This window comes from Cryptomeria japonica, chromosome 10 (genome assembly GCF_030272615.1).
Source record: "Cryptomeria japonica chromosome 10, Sugi_1.0, whole genome shotgun sequence".
Lineage (NCBI taxonomy): Eukaryota > Viridiplantae > Streptophyta > Pinopsida > Cupressales > Cupressaceae > Cryptomeria > Cryptomeria japonica.
This window is the reverse complement of record NC_081414.1, coordinates 511,518,706-511,544,497: the sequence shown is the minus strand read 5'-3', so window position 1 is coordinate 511,544,497 and position 25,792 is coordinate 511,518,706. Positions and strand designations below refer to the sequence as shown.

The 25,792-nt window shown below is 37.0% G+C and overlaps 1 protein-coding gene across 1 annotated transcript in view; it reads right to left on the bottom strand.

Moving 5' to 3' along the window:
- LOC131079883 (probable LL-diaminopimelate aminotransferase, chloroplastic) overlaps nt 1-25,050 on the bottom strand; it is a 237,792-nt gene extending 212,742 nt beyond the window's left edge. Inside the window, exons 1-3 of the mRNA XM_058017925.2 lie at nt 24,846-25,050; nt 19,108-19,196; nt 18,288-18,355 (exon numbers count right to left, since the gene is read on the bottom strand). Coding sequence (XP_057873908.1) covers nt 18,288-18,355; nt 19,108-19,196; nt 24,846-24,931 — 243 coding nt within the window. The 5' untranslated portion in view covers nt 24,932-25,050. The remainder of the gene's footprint in view (nt 1-18,287; nt 18,356-19,107; nt 19,197-24,845) is intronic.
- Nucleotides 25,051-25,792: the final 742 nt, after the last annotated feature.

Here is a 25,792-nt window from a genome sequence, read left to right as displayed (position 1 = left end):
CATAGGGTTAGACTAGATTAGACCTCTCAAACCCTGTCCTTTTTCCTTTTTTTTGAAAGTTCCTTTTAGATTAGTAAAACCTTCGAACTATTGAATCCGTAAGACGCCTTGAAGGAAACAGCAAATCACATCATACCACTAAAAAAGCTTGTCCACACGTGGAGACCCCACTAAAAGAACCTTGGAGTCCACCTAACTGATCCTTTTTGCAGATCTTCAGCAGTTAGAGACTATTTTCTCAAGAGAGGATAAGATGCCTAATGGTATTTTATTCTGTGTATGATTGTGTACAAAATACACGTCAACAGGCTGATAGACTGATTTTCCCGACCTTAGGCCGACCAGGAAAGTTAATTTCCAAATTGCAAACAAAAAGACCCGAGGCCCCTTAGGAGACCGGGCCCAAAATAGGACCCAGGGACCAGGGCGCTGGGCGCCATGGTCCTGGGGACCAGGGCGCTGGGCGCTCTGGTCCCACCTCCCAGGACAGCAGGGTGCAAGGAGGTTCAGGCCAGGGTGCTTGAAAAATGCAGTTTTCAGTGTCATGAGCAAGTTTCGGGGTCTCCATTCAGGTTGCGTGTTGCGTCGCCATCGTGAAGACCGAAATGCAGTCGAAATTGCAAGTGTCGCAATTTTAGGATGCTACAAGGAGGAATTTTCTCCTCCATGACAAATTCCTGCACACTAGCAAAATTCCACCCAAATCCAGGTCAAGCCGCCAAACAAGGGTCAAGGAGGAATTTCCTCCCAAGGACAAATTCCTCCTCCATAGGAGATTAGCACCCAAGGCAGTGCATAGAGCGCCAAATGCATGTTATGGAGGATTTTTTCTTCGTCAAATTGCCTTCATCCAAGACATATTGCGGCCAAACTTGGAGAAGGGCGCCAAACAAGGGCTGAGGAGGAAAATCAAAGTCCTTCCAAGTTTCCTCCTTCATAAGGAAATTGCGCCCAAACTGGATAGTGGGCGCCAAATCAATGTAATGCAGGTTTTTTCAAAGGTTTGCCAAATTGCTCCTCCAAGATGAAATTCACTCCTAATAAGGATAGAATGCCCAAGGACAAAATTGAGAAAAGAATTCATTATCAAGGAAGAAATTCAAAATTCGATTCTCAAGAGAAAATTCACCTAGGATGAAGAAATTCCAAGGCACAAGAAAAAATTGACCAAGTGAAAGAATTTTCTCTCCTAAATTCCAGAGCTCGAGAAAGGATAAATTCCTAAAAAATTGGAAAAGTGATTGATTGATCAAAAATCTCCTTTGGAACAAGATGATCACAAGAACACAAGAAAATTCCTTCAGGATAAAAATTCTCTCTACAGGAATTTTCTCTCCTAAATTCAAGACAAACAAGATTCCTGCCGAAGTGGATAAAATTGTCAAAATTCTTTCAAGGAAGGAAAATCTTTCAAAATATCTTTATGAATCCAAAATGGAAATATTTTCGCAATTAATGAGTTGGAGACATGCAAAGGGAATATTCCACATTTATGACACAAAACTCGAGAATTTTTAGAAATTTCCATTTTTGAACTCCACATTGGTGGCGGGAGCCGTTTGCATGGCGAGTTGTCAAGGGAAACATGACACATTTTAAATGCAACTGCCAAAATTAACCTTTCACCAACTTAACAACTCAGTAAGAGATTTCTATTTAAACAATGGATTGGAATTCATTTCTCACAACGGTTATTGGAGAAATTTGAAGTTAGAGAGAGGTGGAGAAAAGTCAGAAGCAAAGAATTTATCATTTTTCCAGAAGTTCTTGTTCGCGGAGGTTCTATTTTATTCCAAGTTTGGAATTTGCTGGCTGGAATTTCTTCTTCATCAATTAATTAAATTCCTCTACGATGATTTTAATTTATATTATTTTGTTTTGTAGGAATGACGGAATCCAACAAAGCTACGAACACTTCCCACAAGTGCAGATCAAGAATGAACTAAAAGGATTCCTTCCAAAATAAAAGATTATTTCAAAGTGGAAGGAGATCAGCAACACAAACTTAGGGACTTTCCAACTGGGAGAATTCCGGAGTAGAATATTTGGAATGGCAGGACGTGCTCCATCAACCACTGCTATCAAGTTTGTCAAGAGTGGGATTGTCTCAATTGTCGGTTTCCCTCCAACTGTCCAATGTCCGAAGCTGATTATGGAATGCACGGAAAACTATATAATACTGAGAGAAGAGCGATTTTGGCACCAAACGGAAAGCTCTTGGCCAACCTGACAGCTGAGGCAATTGGAGAGAAATTTGGAATCCAGGCATACCAATCCATGATTTATAGGACCATAGGGAGAGGAACGATGATATATGATGTCGGTGTGGAAAGATGTGCTGGAATAATTAACAAAGTCTGGATGCAGAAGTCAAAACCGCATGTTTCCAAGATGCCCAAGCAAATCACCAGTTTTGACTTCAAGCAAGAGTATGTTGACCTCGTGATGATGTTGAGTAGAATTATGGGATGCCCACATGCCTTCATGTTTGAAACTTATATGTTTTTCTTTATTAGTGAAGTAATGGAAGGCAATGAAATAGTAGATTGGGCAAGATTGATCAGCCACTACTTGCATGAGCAGCTAAAGAATTTGAAGCAAAAGCAAACCCAATCTTTTTACATGAGTTCATATGTCATTTATTCGCTGGCAAGAATGGGCAAATTCAATGGCTTGCCAGGAAAGGGACCCATGGGATGTGGACCAAGGCAGTTAAAAGTTCACGAGTGCTATCCGCAGTTGCACTTGTATAGTACTACTTCTTTCAAGTTATTCAACAACACCTTCACAATGCACATAACCAGATTGTTACAAATAGGACTCCACACAAGGTTGTCGCAAGAGACCAGAAAGCTGATACAGAAGTTTGGAGCCTAGTACATTCAATTCCCAAAGTTTACCTACATCTGAGTCCAAGGGTGTTCTTTTCAGCCGCATAAGCTACCGAGGTATCCAACGAACAAGACGGTGTTGTCGGAGCTCACCAAGCAGTTGACCACCTATGACAAAATACAAAAGAAGAAGAAATTGCCGATTGAATTTCCTATTGTCCTAGGCGATTATACAGAAATGTGTCCGACATTGGCGGCGGCTGAAAAGTCCATAGATGAACTCTCATTTTATCACTTGACATCCCATATGGTCGGATCCTACTTTGATCCGTACAACAAATTCAGGATGGTTGTCGGAGTGAAGCACAAGCATAAAATCCAGCTGGAGGATTACTGGGCAAATGCTAGGGATGATTTTGAAATCGGGAAAAGGATGTTCTTCAAATCGTCCCTTGACAAGATAAGACTTTGTGAAATTATTCAGGTGCCAGATCAAGTCAAGGAAGATGAGAATGTGGTTCAGTCGGAATATGAAAATCTGAAGGATAGGCCTATTCAAGCTTTGGATTGGTTAGAGCCTGAAGTTGATGATTTGAATGTTTTAAGTAGGCCAGTTCTAAAATCCACAAGGCACTAGGTTGAATAGCACATCACGAAGTTAAAAGCAAGTAATCTTCATCTTACTTACCAACTAATGGGAGACCTGGATTCCCCTAGTGAAGCAACAAAAGGGTCATCAGCGACCCAAGATGGAGAAGAAGAAATTCCACAGGAAGGAACAGAGCATAGGAAAGAGAAAAATGCTCCTAGGTAGTCACAAACAAAGAAGAGCAAAGAGGTGCAGCTGGAGGAACCGTAGCAGAAAAGACCAAGGGTGGAGGAAGCACAATCACCGGCCAGTTCCTCCAGCGTGCAAGAGGTTGAGATGTTCGCACAAGAAGCAGAAAGGAGTCACCCATAGGAAAATATTCCTAACAGTGCACATGCACAAGATATACTCAGCATCAATGCTTCTCACAAGACTATTCAGCCGGAAATTTAAAGGCAGGAACTTCCTCCCAATCCAGAACAGCAGGATCAAGATGGTTTCATAGAAACAATTCTTGGAGACTTGGAGAAATTTTCGCAGGAACAAGTGCACATGGAGGTTCAGAATCAGCCAGCAAGCACTTCAAATTGGATGAAGGAAAGAATGAGAAAAGAGCCAAAGGAAGATATGGATGTTGCACAAGAATTGGAAGAACTTCTAAGCAAAATAGACAAACCAGCAAAAAAGAAGGCAGCTAGGAAGTTTTCTAGGAACACATGAGACGAGTCTAGATCCTGAACATTGCATTTGACTGAGCTTAGAGTGGATAAGGATAGAGGTGAAATCACGCCAAACGAGTATGAGATCAAAGAAGTCAATTTGGGGCGTGCTTTCACGGCACAAGTGGTAGAAGATTTTGATGAATCTTCTTTGGCACTAAAAGAGCAAATGAAGAAGATGAAGGAATAGAATAAGAGGTTGAAGAGTGAAAATAAGACCTTGTGTGAATATGTGCGAAGCCTAAAGCATCCACTCAAAGACGAAGATTCGTTCTTTGTTCTTCCCTCTTCTCTCCCCAAAGAATCCATTAATGACATTAAAGAAATGAGGAGAAGAGCTCAATATTCTAAGGAATGGGTGGAAGATGTTTTCGCTTCAGCTGGAAAATTTATTGAAGACTTGGCTCAAATCCACTGGAGAATTCAGACCATCCTGAGTAGGCTGAAGACTGTGAATAGTTTATGGGACGATGTGCATATTTATCAGGATTTGACTATTCTGCGACTAAGAGCATTGATGAAAGTTCCTAAGAAGACTTTGATTGATGGGAAGGTTGTCGAGGAGAATGAAATTTATGACTTCCCACAGTGGTTCTATGATGTCTGCACTGGAAAGGAATCTTTTGAAAGATTCGGGATAGAGGCTACATCATTGAAAGACTCAGTCAAGAAGATACAAGGAGAAGTCCTCAACACAATTGAGGCATTATTTGCTAGAAGGTTGACTAAGGAGGAGCTAACAGTTGACTTCCTAAAGAACAGATTGCACGAGTTCTTCTTTGTGGAATCCTTTTTCAAGGCACATTTAGAGAATGTTTCCTTGTTCTCCAGCATGATGCAAAGAACTCAAAAGGCGGCTGCAAATTGGTAGAAGTTTTTCTCATGTAAAGAACATATTTCCTTGTTGGAGTTCAAGATGGAGAATGTGCCTAGTGTCTCTGTAGGAGAATTGGAGGCCATCATTGCTAGATTCATTGCATTCGCCATTAATGAGCGAGATAATGGTCGCCCAATTTTGGATGAGAATCCTTTAACCGCATGAAGACATGGTCGCACATTCATTGTTGGAATGTTTGACCAAGTGGCAGCTGATTCAATGCATTGAAGCCATCATACTTAATGAGATAATGGAGCATTTATTGCATGTAGCTGATTTGGGAGATGGTGGAGCATTCAAGACATAATAGGCGATTTTCAGCATGATGGAGCATTTATTACATATTGGGCGAGTTTGAAGGGAGTGATGCATTTAATGCACAATGGGCACCATTTTTGGCAAAAAGGAATTAATTGATAGTGGACATGATGTGTCATTAATATTTATTCCCACTTTGTGGCATCATGTATTTGGAATCATTTGGTCAAACCCTAATTAGGGTTTGCATGTTTAATCTTAGTCGTTGATCGGTTTGTAATCTAGGCCATCCATTTTCCTCTTGGAGGCCTATAAAAGGGGGTCACCCCTTCATTTGTAAAGGGGGAGATTGTATGAAATTGTTGCGATAAGCTATTGAAGTAATAAACTGTGATACATTGTTCTTTGATGGTGTACACTTGTGTCATTTTGGAGCTTGCATGGTTTCACTTTCCTCAGTTAGATTTATTTTAAGCATTTTGATGAACAAGGTTGATTGCAATGTTTTAAGGTGAAGATCGCTTGCTCATACCTTTGGTTGATAGATGATTTTTATCAACAGTGCAAGGTTGGACTGAGCTATTTTATGTGTGCGCTTAATCTAGATCGTGGGATGAACATTGTTCTCTAATGATGTTCGTCGATGGTTTAGAATCTTTCAAACACAACCTCTAAAGATTGCACCCGCTTCATGTAGTTGTCTTCTAGTGGTGAAGTGAAGTGTAGTTGATTTCATTCGAAGCATTGCTATCTATTAAGTTCTTAGATTAGAATAGCCTTTCTAAGCCCTTTCCCATTTTATTTTCCACATTTTCTAAATCAAAAAGTCCCAAAAAAAGAGCCATTCATAGCCAAATCATTCGCGAGAATATCCTTGAAGTTATAAATTTGCCTAAATCTTCTTCTGAGTGTGCGTAAGTCCCTTTGGATTACCAACAACATCACCACATGAGCCTATATCCACATAAAGTCGCTAGTAAGCAATTGGAACCTTGGAGTTATCGTATGATCTTCCTGCAATCTTAGCATGCATTTGACTTTGATAAAGAGAGGATAAGGTAGCCGTTAGGAAACTTTATTCTATGTCGGTGTGATCAAAAAACGCCCATCAACATGACCATAACGATATTTGGCTAACCTAGTGCAATAATCAAATCTCAGAACAAGAGACTCTACTCCAGGTTGGAAAGATTCTATGCTCATAAATGCTTCTTCACCTTTAGAAAAGATGCCAAAGGTCGGATTGTTTTTGTTTTCACTACCTCCATGTCTAACCACTCTCCTATTGAGGCTTGTGTGGAATTTGGCAATAGTTCTTCTATTCCTAGGAAATGTTTTTCCTCTTGCTATAAACTCAATGCCTCTCTCCTCAATGATATTGAGTGCCCAAAGGGTATTAGGGTGGCTACTGAGCTCTCTAAGAACCTTAATAACAAATCTGTTATAGAAAATTAAGAATGCCTTGTGTCTCTTTGGATGAATTTGTTCAGTAATGTGGGGAAAAAGAAAGCCATGGATAAAAGGAATGATGAACATTTGCATCTGAAAAAACTTTTGGGCCTTGAGAGAGATCTTCAAGGGAACAAGGGAGGATTGGACTGTGTAGAATAAAGTAGTTAGGACTAGGACCCATGCTCAGAAAGATTCAAAGTTATCATCATCAGGGGGCAAGAATTAGAGCTAGAATGACCTGGCTCCATGAGGGGAACAAGGCTCTAAATCCTTTTACAACATATAAGACAAAAGCAAGCTAGAGAAAGGATCAGTCCCATTGATATAGAAGGCATCTCTTCCAATGACAATGTCTTTATGAAAGAAGCCTTCTATTCTTTTGTAATGTCCCTTGTTTTACCAACTTAAGTTCACCTTACTTTTAATGAAAGTGTCTAATATTGCACTTGAATTCAGTGATCTCTACAGAATTGTATGGCTTGGTAAAGGAATGGGGAAATTCAATCAGTATTACTACCAAATGATCTTATGATAACGAGATCTGATTTTATTATAGGTTCTGCAATTCTACTCCAACTAAGAAATTTGATATGTATATTGTATTGAGAAAGGAAGGAAGGTTGTCTGATATAACTACAAAACAATGCTTCTTAAATGCAAATACTATAGAGTTGATTGTAAATTTATATTTATATATGAACAGATGTATGTGGTATATAGATAGTCACTATCTCAGTTTAATATCAAGGTAATCACAAGACTATTCACATATGAGAGACAATTGTCTTAGTCTGGCCGCTATGTGTGATTAGAATCCTTTGTTTTTGCCAGAATGTTATTATGCCCCTTCTTCTTTCAGTTCCTTCATGCATTTATATCTTTATTCTTTTTCTTGAAGGGAGACATCCCCTTAGAATGAAGACAACCCCTTTCCAAAAGAGACGACTTTTCTTAAACATGGATCGCTGCCCTCCCTTTGTAACGCTTAATCGCTGCCTCATTAATAGCTGGCTTTGTAATAGTTAATCATTGTGTATTAATTTCTTTACTTAATCACTGCCTTAGGAGTCTTTATAATCTTTACGTATTAAGACATAATAATCGCTGACTCATAAGCTTTCCCTTCGATCATCAACAAACCCATCTTCAACTCTACGACTTGCCTTTATTCTGGCCTTAGTCAATATTAACAGATTAGTATGAAATTAAAATCATTCAAGGGAAAGATTCATACGCCACCTTAGCAGAAATAAGCCTCCGTATATTTGATGTGTCCAAATATTTAATGATTCCGCAATTTGACCATAGTCCGAAGCAATCATGAAGCAGCAGCCCCTCCTTTGCCCATGATTATATTTAAGTTTATGATCCGTAACGTCTGTATCAAAGCGTCCTTTATGAAGTCCTTAATTTATACATTAACCTTCAGAGTTTTATATTATTATATATCTTTGGATATAATTCAGATGGCAGATAATATTTGTCACCTATACTATTTTCTTCCTACGTTGCATATGCTTTTGATGTTTGTAATGAGTTGCTGCATTGTCTAGGCATAAGCTACTTGGTCATAGTATCTTACAAAATGCTGTTCAATCATTGTTGTCCCTGAATCATGGATTAATTAATAATTACTGTTTCTTAAGTCACTATTTTATTTGTTCTTGTCTTCCTCTGTAATTGGGTTGAGCATAATTACTTCACTGTTTGACTTCTGATCATTGAAATCTAAGAAGACATGAATTCATTGTCTTCTTTATTTTCCCATGTCTGATACTGATCATCTTCTCTTCAAGGCGATCATCTTCTCTTCAAGGCTAACTGTCCACGTAGTTGGCCTTAAATATCATCTCTTAATTGCACCAACGAAATCTTTCTTGGTATTAGAATTTGGATAGGAACATCACATCTTTTTTCAAAACCTCACTTTCTTCAAAAGAAAATAGTGAGTCTACTAATGCTAGGGAATTCTGTATGAAGACTATGTCATGTCCCCTATCCAACAGCAGAACCATCATATGAAATTGTCTTATGGATGTAAGACTTCACAATTTCAGAATCATGCATCCTGCCCTAATCGCATCATATAACATACTGTATCATCTATATTATTAAGACCATTCCCAAATCAATTGACAGATAGAGAATAAGTGATGTCCCCATTAGAAATAATAACATTAAGAGATTGATAGAGAACAGCAACAACTTATATCAACAAATATAACCCAGCATCTTTCATCAATGATTAGTCCAATTGATATTGTGTATAAGTTGATAACGATTATAAACTAATTAATGTCTTATAAAATGGCACGATTATGACTAAATAATGATTATATCTAACTGATGTCAAAACAAAGAATTATATTAAGTAACAACGAGCAACAAGGGATATCTAATCAATAAGAAAAGAAGATATGCCAATCGATGTTATGCTCAGCCCTTATGAAGGGACTCGATAGTGATTAGTTATCAGCATGCATCGATTAGTAAGAAGGCTAATCATAAGCCAACTGATCGCATATGAAAGAAGGCGATTAATATAAAAGAATTGGAATATAGCAATTAGTTATGAAGAGGTGCATTTAGCACTAAGGAAAAAGGAGATATCAATAAGACGTGTTTTGACATAGTGTCTTATCATTCCAAAAGTAAGATATAAGAAAGAATTCAAAACATGAGAGCATATTTCACCAAAATCGATTCCATCTCTCAAGGAGTAGTCCTTGGCTATCGGTTTGGCCTTATACCGCTCTAACCGACCGTCTACTCCAAGATTCTTTTTAAATACTCACTTACATCCAATGGGATTCCTTCCTTTGGGAAAAGTTACAAGATCCCAAGGGTCACAACTGTCCAAAGCCATGTTCTCCTCTTGCATGGCCTACATCCAAGGTTCATCGTCAATACTTAGCAAAGAAAATATACAACGAAAAATTGGTGGGCTGTATTTGTCGACTTGATTTCCTTGCCTTGTGGACCTCCTCAAGGTATGAGTAATGAGCTCAAGCTATTCATATTACTCTGTGTGCTAATCATGCACATCATCTAAACTCTCTGAAATTGAATACGATTTTGTTTTGTTACATCTTACCTATGCTTGAAGTCTAATCAAGATGGAACCCCTTGTAGTGAAATTCCCAAAATGCAATCCTAGGCTATTAGATTCGGCAAAGTATAAGTACGGCATATCTTTGGAGATCATCATCAGTAAGATCCTTATCAAGAGCATCTTGAAATGATAAACTGGATATATTTCTTACATCTATAGTTTTGGTGGGGTATGCATAGGGTATGTGCTTGATACGTATGCCTAATATATGAAACCCAATACAATGTCGGTATGCAGAATTTAATAGTAATATTATTGTAGACTGCAATACGTATGAGTTACATTTCGATTTATATACATATTGGCAGATGTCAGATCTGTCTGTCTTTACCAACCATTAAATATATTATTAATAATTAATATTTTTAAGCAGTAGTAGTATTAATAATCTATAGAATATCAATAAGTAATTAGCAAATACATAAATTATTGGTAATTTTAATTAATTCATTTATTTATGTATATATATACTCAAATCTGAATAAGAATTAAGGAAGGGTTATAAATATGGATATTGATACAATAATAGATATTAATATAATAATTATAATTAATACAGTAACTTTAGAAACTACTCTGCAGTATAACCATAGAGTGTAATACCATCTGAACTTAAATATATATATTTATATACAGAAACAGTAATTTGAATGAACAAATAAATGTGAGATTATAGATTTGATTGAATTATCAATTCAATATCAGGACGAAGATTATGTTATCACTGATTGAATTCCGGTTAAGATGGTTTTGTCTCCTAGTCAATGTAGTTTAAGTCATAAATATGTTGAGATGGATTAATTCTGGTTAAAACAGACCTAAACCTAGTAGGGGACATTACAGACTATTCCACACAAGGTGTCTGTAGAGGATGCAGTACTATTCATTAAGGATATTTCTGAGGCAGAGATCTTGAATACAATAAAATCTTTTAGTAACGGCAAAGCCTTTGGAGCTGATGACTTACCCATAAAATTCTACAAGGCCAATATTGATTGGATTGAAAAGAGCTGTTAGAAGTTTATATGATGCCTTTCTCTCTGGTTCCCTAGGGAGTAATTTCAACAGAGTGATAATTAAACTCATTCCTAAAGGTCGCCTTGTAAAAAACTGGAGACCAATCACTTTTTTGAATGTGGCTATAATTCTAGCTAAAACGCTTGCTACCAGGTTGGGTAAAATGCTAAACAAGATTATCTCTATGATTCAGACCAGTTTCATTGAGGATCAGTATATTCTTGAGAATCTGGTGACCAGTTGGGAGGGTATGCACTGAGCTAAACATAGTAATCAAAATGTTGCAATGATTCTTGTGGATTTTGAAAAAGCCTATAATAGAATAGAATGGCCATTTCTGATGGACATGCTTAAAGCTTTGGGATTCCCTATGAGGCTCTGCAGATGGATTAATATACTATATGAGGATTCTTCTACTCAAATTGACATAAATGGTGAGTTTACTGACCCCTTTCAATTGCAAAGGTCTATAAGGCAAGGGTGCCCCATTGCCCTGGCCTTTTTGTTCTATCTGTAGATGCCTTTCATCATGTTTTGAGATCTCCACTAATCAACCACCCTGTTTATGGTATTGTTGATGTGTTTTTTGTACACAACCAAACACAGAATAAAATACCTAAAAGGTACCTTATCCTCTCTTGAGCAAAGTTCCTGACTGCTGAAGATCTCGCCGAAGGATCAGTCAGAGTAACTCCAAGGTTCTATTATGTAGGATCTCTACGTGTGGATAAGCTCTTTGTGGTATGATGTGATTTTGCTGGAATCACAAGGGGACTTACACTTGATGACTAAACGTCTGATTTGCTTTGAACATTGCTGGAATACAGGATTTCACTAGCCTAGATTTTTTGAAAAAAAGGAAAAGGATGAGGGTGAGGAAAGGATCTAATTCTGACACTAAGAATGTAGGAGCAATGAATGATCTTTGATGAAATTCTAACTAAGTCTTGTTTTGACATCCCAAGACCATCTCCACAAGGTTAGTGCGATCTTCAGAGGAAAACTTTATGATGTTTAGATCATCGCTACAGGCATAGACACCATCAGGCTAATGCATATCAATGAAGAAGCGACAATTGAAGTTAAGCTTAAGCTGAATGATTCCAGTTGACTACACAAGGCAAGTTTGCAATCAACAAACTGCTAGTAGTATGGATATACGAATTTCACCATCAATCAAACACATTTCTTACACTCATCTAATAACATGAAATCAAATCTGAGAAGTATAGAGACCATGCAAATTGTTGAATCGACCCATAAATTTCACCATTTCTTCAATGAAGTTTTACAAGTCTTTTACAACAACATCTTGGTGACAATCTTTACCTTCTCTTTCTATTCTACTCTAATTGCTATTCTATCAACTGACTATTCACTATTTCTAAGTATTCACCTTCTAACTACTGACTAACTATTAGCCTTTACAAATGAGGAGCCAGGGCTTATATAGTGCCCACAATACAACGCAATGGCTTAGATCAATTTGAGATCAATGGCCAAGATTTTACAATGAAACCCTAATTAGGGTTTGTCACAACAAACTCAATTCTGGCCAATGAAATAATTGCATTATTTGGACACATGTCTTCTCTGGAATATTCGACCAATGGAGAACCGGGTTAGGTACATCGAAGTTTGTGCCATCTCCCATGAGTCAGGTACATTGAATCTAGACACGCTGAGGTGGACCAACCCAACTGGAGGAGTGATGACTGGGAGGCCACCTTGCCTGACACTCGGAACTTGGCTGATGTTCAATTTGATGATGTTGTGAAGCTAGCTTTAATTAACTCTTCTGAAACTATCTACTTCTTCAACGAACCCTTGTTTTATCTTCCTTTGTCTTTGATGTGCAGGATGGATGGTGTACCTTTCCTTCAAATGCTGGATTGGAAGAGGTCGTCCTTGATGATGCTGGGCTGGAGAAGGTCGTCCTTTTAACTGCAAGACAAACAAAAAGATGATTAAGGACACATGATAAATTCATTTCAACATAGCATTTTCAACTTAAATCATCAACGAAAAGATATCAACATGAAACTTGCCCAAGATTTTCTCCAGGAACAGACCCTATAAGAATTTCGCCCTGGACCCTTTGGAAGGGTCAGGAGCGAAATTCCAACTTTAGCTCAAAATTCACATTTTTGAAGGTCAAACATCTTTCCAAGGCATTCCAAATAGCTTTTCTCACCCTAGTCCAGGCCTGACTTAGCACAAAATTTGGAGAAAAGGATGGTTTTTAGGATTTTCGCTCTGGACCCTTTGGAAGGGTCAGGAGCGAAAATCATTTTTAGGCTCAATTCCTTCATCTTTCATGGTTTCTAGCAACTTAAAGTCACTCTCAGGGGCAACTTCTCCTTGAATTTACCTTAGCCCACACTTGATCTAGCAAAAAATTGATAGCAAAGAGAGGTTTTGAGAAAATTCGCTCTGGACCCTTTGGAAGGGTCAGAAGCGAAAATCTCATTCTTGACCCAAAATCATCATTCTTTCAACTTGAAACTTCTTTGCAAGGTAGAATCGCATCCTTCATTGCCCTAGGAACAAGGTTTCATGTCCAAGAAAGGTTAAAAAGTAGGCTTATAAGGAATTTCGCTCTGGACCCTTTGGAAGGGTCAGGAGCGAAATTTCCTTTCCTGGCTGAAATCCTTCATTTTCACAACTTCCAAACACTCTCAAAGGCAAGATCATGTCCATTTCCCCTTTCAACATGCTTTGGATATCACAATTTGGTCAAATAGGGAAGGAAATGAGGTCTAGGAGGATTTTCGCTCTGGACACCTTTGGAAGGGTCAGGAGCGAAAATCATGATTTGGGCTTGATTCTTCCTTTTTCCAACTCAAAATCACCTCAAGAGGTAACTAAACATCATCCTTCACCCAAGGGATAAGGTCTTAAGCCAAAACAAGGTCAAAAGAATAGGCTTGCAAGGAATTTCGCTCTGGACCCTTTGGAAGGGTCAGGAGCGAAATTCACCTTCTTGGCTAGAATCCTTCATTTTTTCAAAGCTTCCAAACATTTCCAACGTCCAAACATGTCTACTCTTCCCTTCAAAATGCCTTGCAAATCAAAATTTGGTCAAATAAGGCCAGAAATGAGTCTTAGGTTGATTTTCGATCTGGACCCTTTGGAAGGGTCAGGAGCGAAAATCTTGATTTAGGCTTTAATTGCTCATTTTTCAAACTTCAATCTTCTCCTAGAGGCAAATATAGATTGCTTTCCACTTGAGGAACCAGGTTTTAAGCCCATTCAAGGTAGCAAATGAGGATTATAGTGAATTTCTCTCTGGAACCTTTGGAAGGGTCAGGAGCGAAATTCCTAATCTTGGCCAAAATCCTTCACATTTCTACGTTCCAGCACCTCAAAAGGCAGAGACATGTTATTTCCTTCCCAAATTCGCCCATGGAACGAGGTTGGTATCCAAAACAAGGGAGCAAATGAGGCTTATGAAGAATTTCGCTCTGGACCCTTTGGAAGGGTTGGGAGCGAAATTCCTGTTTTTGGACAAGATCCTCACTTTTCAAAACACTTCTCAAGGCAAGAACACATCAAGACTCACACACAAAGCCTAATAAACCAACGCCCATCCAAAACAAGGAAGGAAAATGAGAGTTATAAGGATTTTTGCTCTGGACCCTTTGGAAGGGTCAGGAGCGAAATTCCTCTCCCAGGCTAGAATCCATCACCCCAAGGTCTAAAATCTCCTCTCCAAGGCAAAGTTGCATCAAACTTTCTCAATTATGCCTCAAAAGTCTACAAACTTGGTCAAGCTAAGGAGAAAAATAGAAGAAATAAGAATTTCGCTCTGGACCCTTTGGAAGGGTCAGGAGCGAAATTCACCTTAGGCCATGATCCTGACTTCATTTTTTTGCATTTCTTCATTCAAACAAGTGCTTTTGCCTTCATTCAAGCTTGGGAATGCTTTAGTTCTAGGTTTTGGTCAAAGTAGAATGCCTTATGGAGAATTTCGCTCTGGACCCTTTGGAAGGGTCAGGAGCGAAATTTGACATTTTGGACTCTTCGTCAAGATCATTTTATGGAATATAACATTTAAGTATAAGAAAGAGGAAAGATATAAGGAACTTTAAGTTATATTCCATGTATACTTTCAGGATGTTTGAGAGTGGTTTCGGACCTCCAGGAGTTATATTGCAAAATCTAGTTTTTGGAGGATTCTTCAGTTTTCCAGACTTAGTCAAATTTCAGGATCGGGACATTCCAGACTTAGCCAAATTTCAGGATCGGGACATTCCAGACTTAGCCAAATTTCAGGGCATTTGAAGATCAGGATGACATTTCAGACTTCATCACTCACCAACTCGACCTAGCTCGGACCTTCAAGAATGATATCCACTCACAAAGCAAGACACAATTAGCAACGAGAGCAAAACCAGGCCCTAAGGAAGACTCTCAAAGAAACCCTAATTCTGGGGCCCTGTGGACTCACCCTGGCTCAAGCAAAGCCTGTAATACAACGATCCCCTCGACAGCACTCATCCTACAAAGGCTAACAGACAAAACCCTAAAAGACCTAGAAAACAAACCCTAGAAAGCAAAAAGCAAGGGTCCCCATTTGCAATGGGGCGATGTGTGAATACGTCACAACAAGTATTAGCCTTCCTAATACCAATGGACAATTATTAAATGCTCAGTTTGCAAATGACAGCTCTTTTTGTGGAAATGAATAAAGGTGATAAGGACCCTCCGAATTGGTTAGAAGGTCAAGAATGGCAGTGGCTAGGTTCAGATAAGTTGTAAGGTATCTAGGTATTCCTTTTGTTATTTCTAAAAGTTGAAAAAAGAGCCATAAATGGCAGACTTGTCTTTTGTCTCTAGCAGGTAGGATTCAAGTGGTTCAACAAGTCTTATCTTCTCATGCTATTTACTTCTCATCTACTTGGCTATTTGCAAACTGTCACTTCAATAAACTGCAGAAGATCCTTAGGGACTTTCTCTGGTCTGATGGATTGAGCAAGGGCAAGAGGAATGTTGTTAATTGGAAATGGTGTTGTTTACCCAAGAGCTTGGGTGGCATTGGCCTCAAGGACATCAAGATTCAAGGAGTTGCATTGGCAGTCAAATGGATTGTTAAAGCCTACAACAGGGATGAGCCTTGAAAAGTCCTTGTCAGAAACAGCTTAGCTCTATCCAAACCAAAGAAAAGGAAATCTTGTAGTACTTTTCATTTTCAGGACATTTTGTTTGGGAACTTTGATGCAAAAGTCTTTGGATCACCAGTGTTTAATAGCATATGGAAAGTTTGAAAAAATGTTACTCGCTTCAAAACAATGAGGCTTTCTCCCCTTCTTTGAAAACTCGTGCTGAGCATAGGTCTATATGGTGGAACTTGGTGTGGAAGGACAAACCCTTGCCCATACTCGAGGGTGCTCAACAAAAGTTTGGGCCTTTCAAGGAATTCATAACTTTCAGGATATCCTTGATGGTAATGACATGATCAAATATATGGTCTTCATAAGACTCAAGCAGGACATATTCTATTCTGATAAAAGCTTTAAGTTGTATGGTCCCTCCTTTTGTTTTGGCTACTGAATCTGATGTCTTCAAGGCTATTTCTTGGAAAGATGGTTCTGTTTTTTATCAAATAACTATTAAAAAACTCTACTACTTACTAACTGATACGAGGACTGTAACTGATTGTATTAACAAATGTTGAAATCTGAACTAGTCTGAGAATGTTTGGTCTGCTCAACTAGGGCACATTTGGTCCAAATGTGGGGAAGCTAAAAAACTTAGCTTTAGATGGTTGTTGCTTAAAAAACTAGATCTTGGTCATGAGTTAGTTGTGTTTGGTGTGCCTGCAAGAATTTGCGATCTATGTAATGTTCCCAAGACTTTTGAAAACTTGTTTTTTGACTGTCAATATGCCCTTGCTCTGTGGTATTTGTTTTTGGGTAATTGTATTGGTTGGAGTTGTAAAGATGGCTTTGATTGGAATAAAATTCTTGCTGGATATGTTAAAGCTTTCTCTGCTGAGCTTAATATTTTTTGGCTTATCTTGAATAATGAGATTTTTCGGGTTAACTAGAAGAGGAATGGAGAAGCATTCGAGGGCAAAAGAAGATGCATTACTTTGTTCAACAGTGAACTGACTTTCATTAATATCATTTTCAGGTTTCAGCAATACTGAAGATTCCTAAAGACAGGTTTCTGATACTGCTCAAAGAGGGCCTCACAATTGTGTACAAGTCAGAGATCAAGAACACCCATTTATTCCCACAGGAGAGAGACAAGCTCAAAAAAGAGTTGGCATTGTCGAAGGATTATATGGACAAGAAGAACATCAGTAAGCCTCCGGAGTCAGACAAGCCCAGACCTAAAAAAGGAGATAAAACTTATTACGAGCCCTTGGCAAAGGATGTGGATCCAGAAGATATGATTGATCCTCCAATTGGCGCTTATGATTGTGATTATTGTGAAACCAGTAGATATGTAAAAGGGTTGTGGGAATAATTCTGGGATGTTATAGTTTTTTGGACTCCTTTTGCATCTGTAACTATCGCTAAGTGTTCCAACAGTTTGAAGATTTCGTAAGGTGATTTATATATCAGACTAATGGAGCATAGCTCCTCATAATGTATCTGTTTTGTATTCTATATATAACTATCACTTAAATGATAAATCAGTTGTGTGTTTTCAAGATCAAATACTGCTTAGTGTTATCCTTGTCAGAGATAGACTAGCTTTTAATGAACCTCTTTCTGTACGATGGTCAAAGACCTGATGTTAAGTCACCTTTTCCAAAATGGTACAGGCTTCAGCATTGAGCCTCCTTGTTCCAACTTAAAGGAAGCATTATTACTTTGTGTGTCAATTTGTCATTGATTGATAATTGAGACAAGATGAAAAAGACAAGTTGATTGGAATCCCAGATTACTGATGCCTTAATGGTAATTACAGTCAAGGAATGCACCTTTGGATGTGTTGGTGATAGCCTTCCTCCAAAGTGGTCCTTTATGATTTCTTATTAAAGCATGTTAGGCTTCAATATGTCATGGTGTTTTGTTATTGAGTGCAGGTATTTAGATCATTGCAACCAGAAATTTCATTCAAAACTAAATAGGGTTTCATTCAGCTATAAAATATAATATTGACAAATCCAAGATATTATGTTTCCCTTTTTCCTATCACAGACAAGACAAAAGAGGATCTTAGCAGTCCAAAAGTAGAACAATTTCTAAATTCTCAGAAAAAAATACCTAGCACAAGCAATCTGCATCAAGATTTTGCAATTAAAATGTATCTTACCTATGTTTAAATATGCAAATTTATCATTATTTATCACTCGTCTTCAGTGACAAACGACCAATTAATATAACTTTGATTCTCAAAGCACTCAGTCCAATTGCTTGGGGTATCAGAAGAAGAAAGCATTAAACTTGTCATATTCATAAGATATTGATGGCCTCACCTCTGGAAAGAGATATCCTGCTTGCAATTTAGCAATATTGGCATTGCGTGGTACCTTTGTCGTATAAACTGCAAACAATCAGTAATCATTTTGTGTTCTTTTTGATGATTCCTAAGTTTATAACAAATCATACCATAATAAAATCTTTAAAAAAACAAAACTTGTGACTATACAAATAAAATTGGCATCCACAAGATTGACATAGAACAAAAAGAAAAGGGAACCACAGTGTGGTACGCCCCACACACTTTAAAAAATGAAACTAACAATTTCTTGGCCAAACATTTCTCAATAAATAAGCAACCACAGAAGGGAAATGTCTGGATTACACCCCAGCTATGAAAAGGTAGAGACATGTCTATACAAAAACATATACAACACCATGTACATTTCTATGATATGTCTGGACTGCACCAGCATTGTCAGATGATTCTGAAATGTTTCTAGGGTATTTAAATTTCTGTTTCCAGAATGGAAATAATGAAACAGGCACCCATATGATATTTCCATAACTTAGTTCCATACGACAAAGCCTAACCAGATCTGAGGAAGTTAGAAGATGTTAGGACAAACTTTGTCGATTCATGGGTATGACCTCCTGATTAATAAAACCATTAAGAGTTAAACTCTATACTGCTGCCTGTCTACTCACTTAATTGGCTGTCAAAATTTCATTTTGTACCATAGTTGAAATCAACTCTAGAGAGAAAATACAGTCTTAAAGAAAGGGCCATGCCTTATTCATTAAGTAGCAAACATATAAAAGGAAAATAGAATGACTGCTGATGAACCATTGGGTTTATGGGACATGAAAATATACCAGTCTTCTCCACAGGTTCAGCAGCAATGCACCTGATCAATCTATTTCTTTTGAAAAGGGAGGATGACTTCCCTGGCATAAAAAGGGGACTGCCAAACAAACCACTATGTTAGAACAATTCATTTTTTTATGAATACGTGTTTAAATAATGTTCTCTACATCTTCATTAAAAGTAACTTTCTTAGCCAGCACAAAAACTGTCACAAATTAATATGTTCAACCAGCTCGAATGTCTCCTAAGAATCCCCATAACGAGTATAAAGGATTCAAGTCCACTCTGAACAGGACAAAATTACCTGACTACATGACATCCATCCATGCCAATAGTCATCTGGCCACTCAAATGCATAATTATCTATCGACAAATAAGCTACAGAAAAGAATAAATCAACTTAAAGTCTTATACTAACGTTACAGCTTTACAGATGAAACACAAATACAAATTGAACATTAACAAAATATGGACTTACTGACAAATTATGGCCAGTTGAGCATATGGAATTCTCCTTAAATTCCTTTAAAATAAGAACTCATGTCATTATGCAATAACAATCAACGTTTGTTATACTGAGAATAACTATTTACATCATGTTTTCTAATTCTTTTGTGTGGTCTTTTTCACCACAGGCATTATTTTCATATTCAAATCATTACTATAATGACTATTTTTGATGAGTGGTATTTACAATTTACTTTAATAACCTTGAGGATTCACAATGCACGCAAGCATCTCTAAGCTTTTTTTAGCATGAGAAAAGTCCCACAACATAAAAATATATAAATAATACTACAATATGAGGGCCCAATTACTTCGAAATTTAAACATCATTAAGAAATTTATATTGTAACAAAAAGAAGGCAGCTACCATACCACTGATCTTATGAAGCAAAGTAATTGAATGCAAGAAAGTCTACTTCATTGATCCCCCATGTTGTGGTAAAATGGTTGCAATGGTGTTTCGCCACACAAAAGACCCAAATGCAAATCCAAATGAGCATAGATCCCTGGGCATTTGTACATTCTAATAAGTTTGCTTGGCTCAATGGTTACAGAGCCCCACAGAGAGTTTCAGAACTGAATTGCAACCTAAAGCATGGCTTCTAATCCAAAGGTCCTCCAAACCTACTGATAAAAAATTGAGCACCAAAGAGTTGTACAGCAATTACTATGGAGGAGCACTGGAAAGAACATGACCACAGTTTAAATACACTACTACAATAAGAAAGTCTATAACTCTATCAAAGAGATGACAAGTTTGTCATGTAAGTACTACAGGGAACCTTCAACCCTGCTCTTCTACTTTAAGAAGGTAGTCCATACTTACTGCTCACCACATTAAAGGTGCACCATAGCTCCAGCAGAGAAATAGCAAGTTTGTTGCTTGACCAGTACTGACCTATGTTCCCGATCTTTAAAATGAATCTTAGTTTACTAAAATCACATCAAAGGTGCCTTATAACCTTACCCAATATTTCCAAAGGAAAACCACTAAAATCAATTTTGTAAGAAAATTATCATGTGTCATTCAGTTTGTATCAAGAGCTTAAGATAAGCACATACATTTTTTCTAGTTTAAACAACATACCAAAATCCACCTTCAGCTGCAAGTATAGGGCACGTCCTCTCCTCATAAATGAGGTAAAAGATGAATATCTACTTCAATAATATAATGCCCAATATCTACAAGAAAGCATAATCTAAATACTCAACTCATACCATGTCATCAGAAATAACTTATGAATCATTACTGATCAACAGTTCTTCTGGGTCTGTTTAAAATATCAGAGCAGTTAAAAAGGAATGGAACTCGTAAATAAATGCATAGCTAAGCTGACTAGATTGAATGCCAAATGATAAATTAAAAACCATACATAAATGAGCTATTCTAAGTAAAACATGCAGGAGAACGTTTTGTGGCCATATTTTCAAATTGACTATTTCTGTAATCTCTCTATTTCATACACAATTATAAAAGGAAGATCACAATTTCTGCTAAAAAACATTTCATTGCATCCAGGTAGAAGCTTCAAAATCTTGCATCAACTTTCCATTGCTCATATATTTTCATCTTTAACTGAATGACAAGTGGAAGTCTCTAAAGGGAACTTTCCTACACACTGTTCTGGTTCTCAACGGCTTTAAGAAAATGAAAAGGCAAAATCTTTCTAAAAGCCACACCGAGTGAAGATTGGGGGAAAATATAACAAAAGAATGAGAAAAAGGCATTGCAAAGAAAATGATAAATGATGCCAGGTGTGAGAAGGTGTAAGAATTGCAAAAGCAGAAAATTGAAAGACAGAGAGCAAATTGAAGGGTCTGTGTTGAGAGGAAGGAAAGATAAAATGAAAGGGTGCAGCAGTATCAACATGAATAATGCAAGGATTACTAGACAGAGCTAAGCCAAAAGAAATAAGCTTTCTCATCCTTTAGACAAAGGCGTAAGAGATTGAAGAGAGTCCAAAAGTGAATGCATAAAAAATTGGAAGTGTAGCATTATCAGGAACTTATGACGAGCAATTTGCATAGTGGAAAACAGTGGCTCTGTAGAGGTGAATAGAAAGTGCCACATTAAAGAAAGAGAGAAGTGCAGCACATACGAGGAGAAATTCCTCCAAGGTGGGTATTATGAAAGCATGGTTTGAGCAGAGGAAAATACATCGTGTGTGAAGAGGAAAAGTGCCTTGAGAGACAACGCGCCATGGCAGGGGAGACAGGGGAGACTGTTGTAAAAGAATACCAGAGCAGAAATTAGTTTGAAAACTAGTGCGCAAGGTGACTGTGGGGCGCAGGCAAATAAGGAGTGCATTACATTGTTATTTGCAGCGAAAGAAAAGAAAGGACAGAACGCATAAGAACAGAGGAGATAAAAATGCCTATACAGAGAATAAAATATGAGTAAAGCTTAATAAGAGTGGTGGAGCACAGAGGCATAAAGATAAGTAGTGGGCAGAGATCTGCACAAGAGTGTGCGTAGATAAGAAGAGGAAACAAGGAGGAACACTGCGGTTGAAAACAATGTGTGATAGCTGCTGAGAAGAGATAAGAAAGGGTGTTGAAGAGTGGTGATTAAGCATTGGAGGTAAGGAAAGGAGGTAATTGATTGACAGTGACATGGAAGAGTGCGTTAAGAATAGTATAAGAGCTTTTGAAATCAGTTTGTAGAAGTTAATACATTGTGGAAAAAGAAGAAGAATACAATTAAAAGTAAAAAGTGCAGATTTGAATACATTTAATGTGTGAATGAAATTGTTTTCGTTTTGGTTGCAGTTGTTTGTCTGTGAATTGAGAGAGGCCAATAGAAGGCCCAAATTGTATATGCAGATTTGATTATGTTCTTGTTACAATCTAAGTAGCAGAGAGTCACTGCATTTGTTAGTGTTTTGTGTGTTGAAATTGCAGACAGGGGAGGACCCTCTTGCATTATTGGGCGTCTAGGGTTTTGAGGAGCCGTGTTTTGCTGTTTGTGGGCATTTTGGGTCTGCAACTCCTTTCCTATCCTCAACGTGGCCTTCGGAGTAGACAGTGAAGCTTGGCCTTCAAGTTTTCTAGTGTCAGTTTGCCAATTCAGTCTATTTCTTTGCTGCATTTTCTGGGTATGTTGGAAATAGATATGTTATGAATATTTTGGAATTAGGTTGCTCTTATTTTTGTAGAACCCAGATCAGAAATAAAATCTGGAATTTTCGGCTTGTAATTTCTATGTATTGTCTATTTTTTGAATTGAAAAGTTGTTGCGATATTTCCTATTTATATGCACTATATTTGTCATTACAAAACATTGCAAAAAACAATCAAAAGACATTCCAAAAAACAAAAAATCAAAGCACAAACAGGGCTGCATATTACATCTCAACCAAAATTAGCTCGAGTCTCCAAGAATATTGGGACTTTGTGGCACTTCTACAATGCTCTCTCAAGTTGATTATTTGTGTATTGCATGAACAAATTTATGTGATAGTAATAACATTATAGCACAATATAGTTTATGTTGTGGAAAATAGAAACAATTTGATGATAAAGGTGTTAAGATCATTCAGCATATCAAGCAGGTCTTAAAATGTTGAGAATGTTAGGAAGTCCTAAAGACTTAGGTTAGATTTATTCGTTTAGGAGAGTAATAGGTGTTGTATATCCTAAAAATAATGCAATTAAAACATCTTTAAGAAGGTATTTTATTAAGTTAAGATTATTATTATACTGCTGTTTTGAGTAATCTAGTGAGCTATATTGAAGACAAAATTGCTCTTCAACGGTTGAGATTCTCAAAAGACTTTTTCTACGTTTTGTTCTTCACTCTTTCACCTTTCTGGAACACATTGAATTTTAAAATTTGGCCTAGTAACATGAAAGTATGCTCATTTAAACATTGTCCCAATTTACTGCAACCAGCCGATGGGAAATTGGTAAGTGATGATACACGTGATTTCAATGGATATTATCATTATGTATAAATGTTATTGCCTTGAAATTATATTATTGAAACTAATGCTAGTATGGGCCTTGTATCCAGATATGTGGTTTCAAAGGATATTGTTTTATGCTAGTATGGGCTTGGGTTGAATTACAATAGGAAGCATGAGCATATAGGCATGCTAGCTTGTCAGATATCCACGTAAGAGATTGAATTTCATCATGCATGTTGGCCACATATTGCTAGATCCTCTGTGATGGGTCAGGCTACTCCACTAGAGTGGCATGGGAAAGCTTAATACTTCATGGCAAGTTGTTAGTCACCTCAGTGATACTCTCTCTCTCTCTCTCTCTCTCTCTCTCTCTCTCTCTCTCTCTCTCTCTCTCTCTCTCTCTCCATGCAAATTTTGAGCATGATATCAGAAAGTATTTGTAATTGTAACATAAAATGTTTTGAGTTCTATAGTGTCATTACCTCTTTGGTATTTTATTTATTTTCTGATTTTTTTGAAAGGGAATGAATCCAAACAACAGGTACAAATTCTAGCCACACTTTCAAGACACATCAAACTTCACTGATTTATGTCGAAAAAACCCTAAAATGTTATATAAAGCCAGAACTGAATCAGGTCAACCAAATAATCTTCCAATATGATTTATTTGAAAAGTATAGCTACTAAAAACAATGAATGAAGATGCTGGAAAGTACAAATCATAATTTATAAGATACTTTTGTTCTCACAAAATGTTGTACCCACCTCAGTAAGACAGTCCATAACGGTGAGGTCTGAGATTAAGATGTAAATGTTCACAAATCTTAGTAATGTGATCATAGCTTACCCTGCACAACGCTAAAGGCGATGTTGTACTGCTCATGTGGTACGTCGATGCATTGCCGGTGTTTAGAAAGTTAAGAACGAGGCCCACCCTAACTAAGAACAAAAGAGAATCCCAAACGAATGTATCGACTTTGCAAAAGTCCGTAAGTCGTGTAAGAATGAAGCTAGGGTTTAGGGTTTTTGACATTTTGACTATAATCAAAATTTTACAATGTTTGATATTTTGACTACAATAAGGATTTTGGGGTTCTTGATATTTTTACTGTGATCAGGACTCTACGGTTTTTTATATTTTGATTACAACCAAACTGAACTCATTGCCAGTGATTCAATAACGTGCATTGCAACACATTTGGTGATTTTTTTATTATTATCATTGTTCTTCTGTTGGGGTCGACAGGCAGTATAAAAATGCGTGATAAGGGTATTAGCAACTGATGTCGACTTGGAAAACGACATTAGAAAAGTAGATTGGGTTTGAGAAATACCTGTGAAATGCCTTGCTATGTGTGTTGTTGTTTGCATGAAATAAATGTGAAGGCAGAGAAAGAGAATAAAGATTCGAGGCAGCCATGAATTCTTCAGGGCAACAGTGTTCTTGCTAGTTGCTTGGTCCAACTGAAACTTATTAAAAAACACTGGGAATTTTGAACATTTGTCACATTGTCTTGACTCAATTTACCATTTTATTGTAGTTAACAATAACAATATTGTCAAGTTATTTGACTGCAATATAATAATAATTATAAAATTATTATTATTATAAAAAATAAAAAAGAGATCAAGATATGCATTATTATTTGTTGTTCATTATAATAAGAACATCGAGATTCTTTTTATGCTAGAAATGCGATGATATTATTTATGCATTAATAGTAATTTTAATCTTAGTTGTCTAAGATCTGATTAAATGCTAGGGTTGATGATGTTGTTATTTCAAATAGTAATAAAAATAATAATAATGAGTTTTGTGTAAGGTTAAGAATTAGATCTCTATTATTGTTTTATTCTGAGACATTACATCTAAGGTGATGATCACACATGATATGTTGTATTGAAAATGAAATCATGAAGAATATTATGGAGTAGTTCTTTATAATGGTGAAATCGATAGATAAGTTTTAGAAGTTCTGATAAAGAAAATGGCTCACTAATTTTTAATTATCGGGAGACAATGTGAATACCTAGAATTTAATTTAACAAAATACATTAGAAAATTGTTCAACATTGTCATTTTATTGATTGAAGAAGTTATTAAAGCCACAAAAGGCCTAAACTTTTTTAAGGAGGTCTTGTACATGATACCGTCATTTTGGTAAAAAAAGAAATTATGACAATTATAGATATTATGGGAAGGAATATGTATGTCAAGTTGACTACAAACAAATACATACGTAGCTCTTAGTAAAATAAGGTTTTTATAACCAACTTCGGT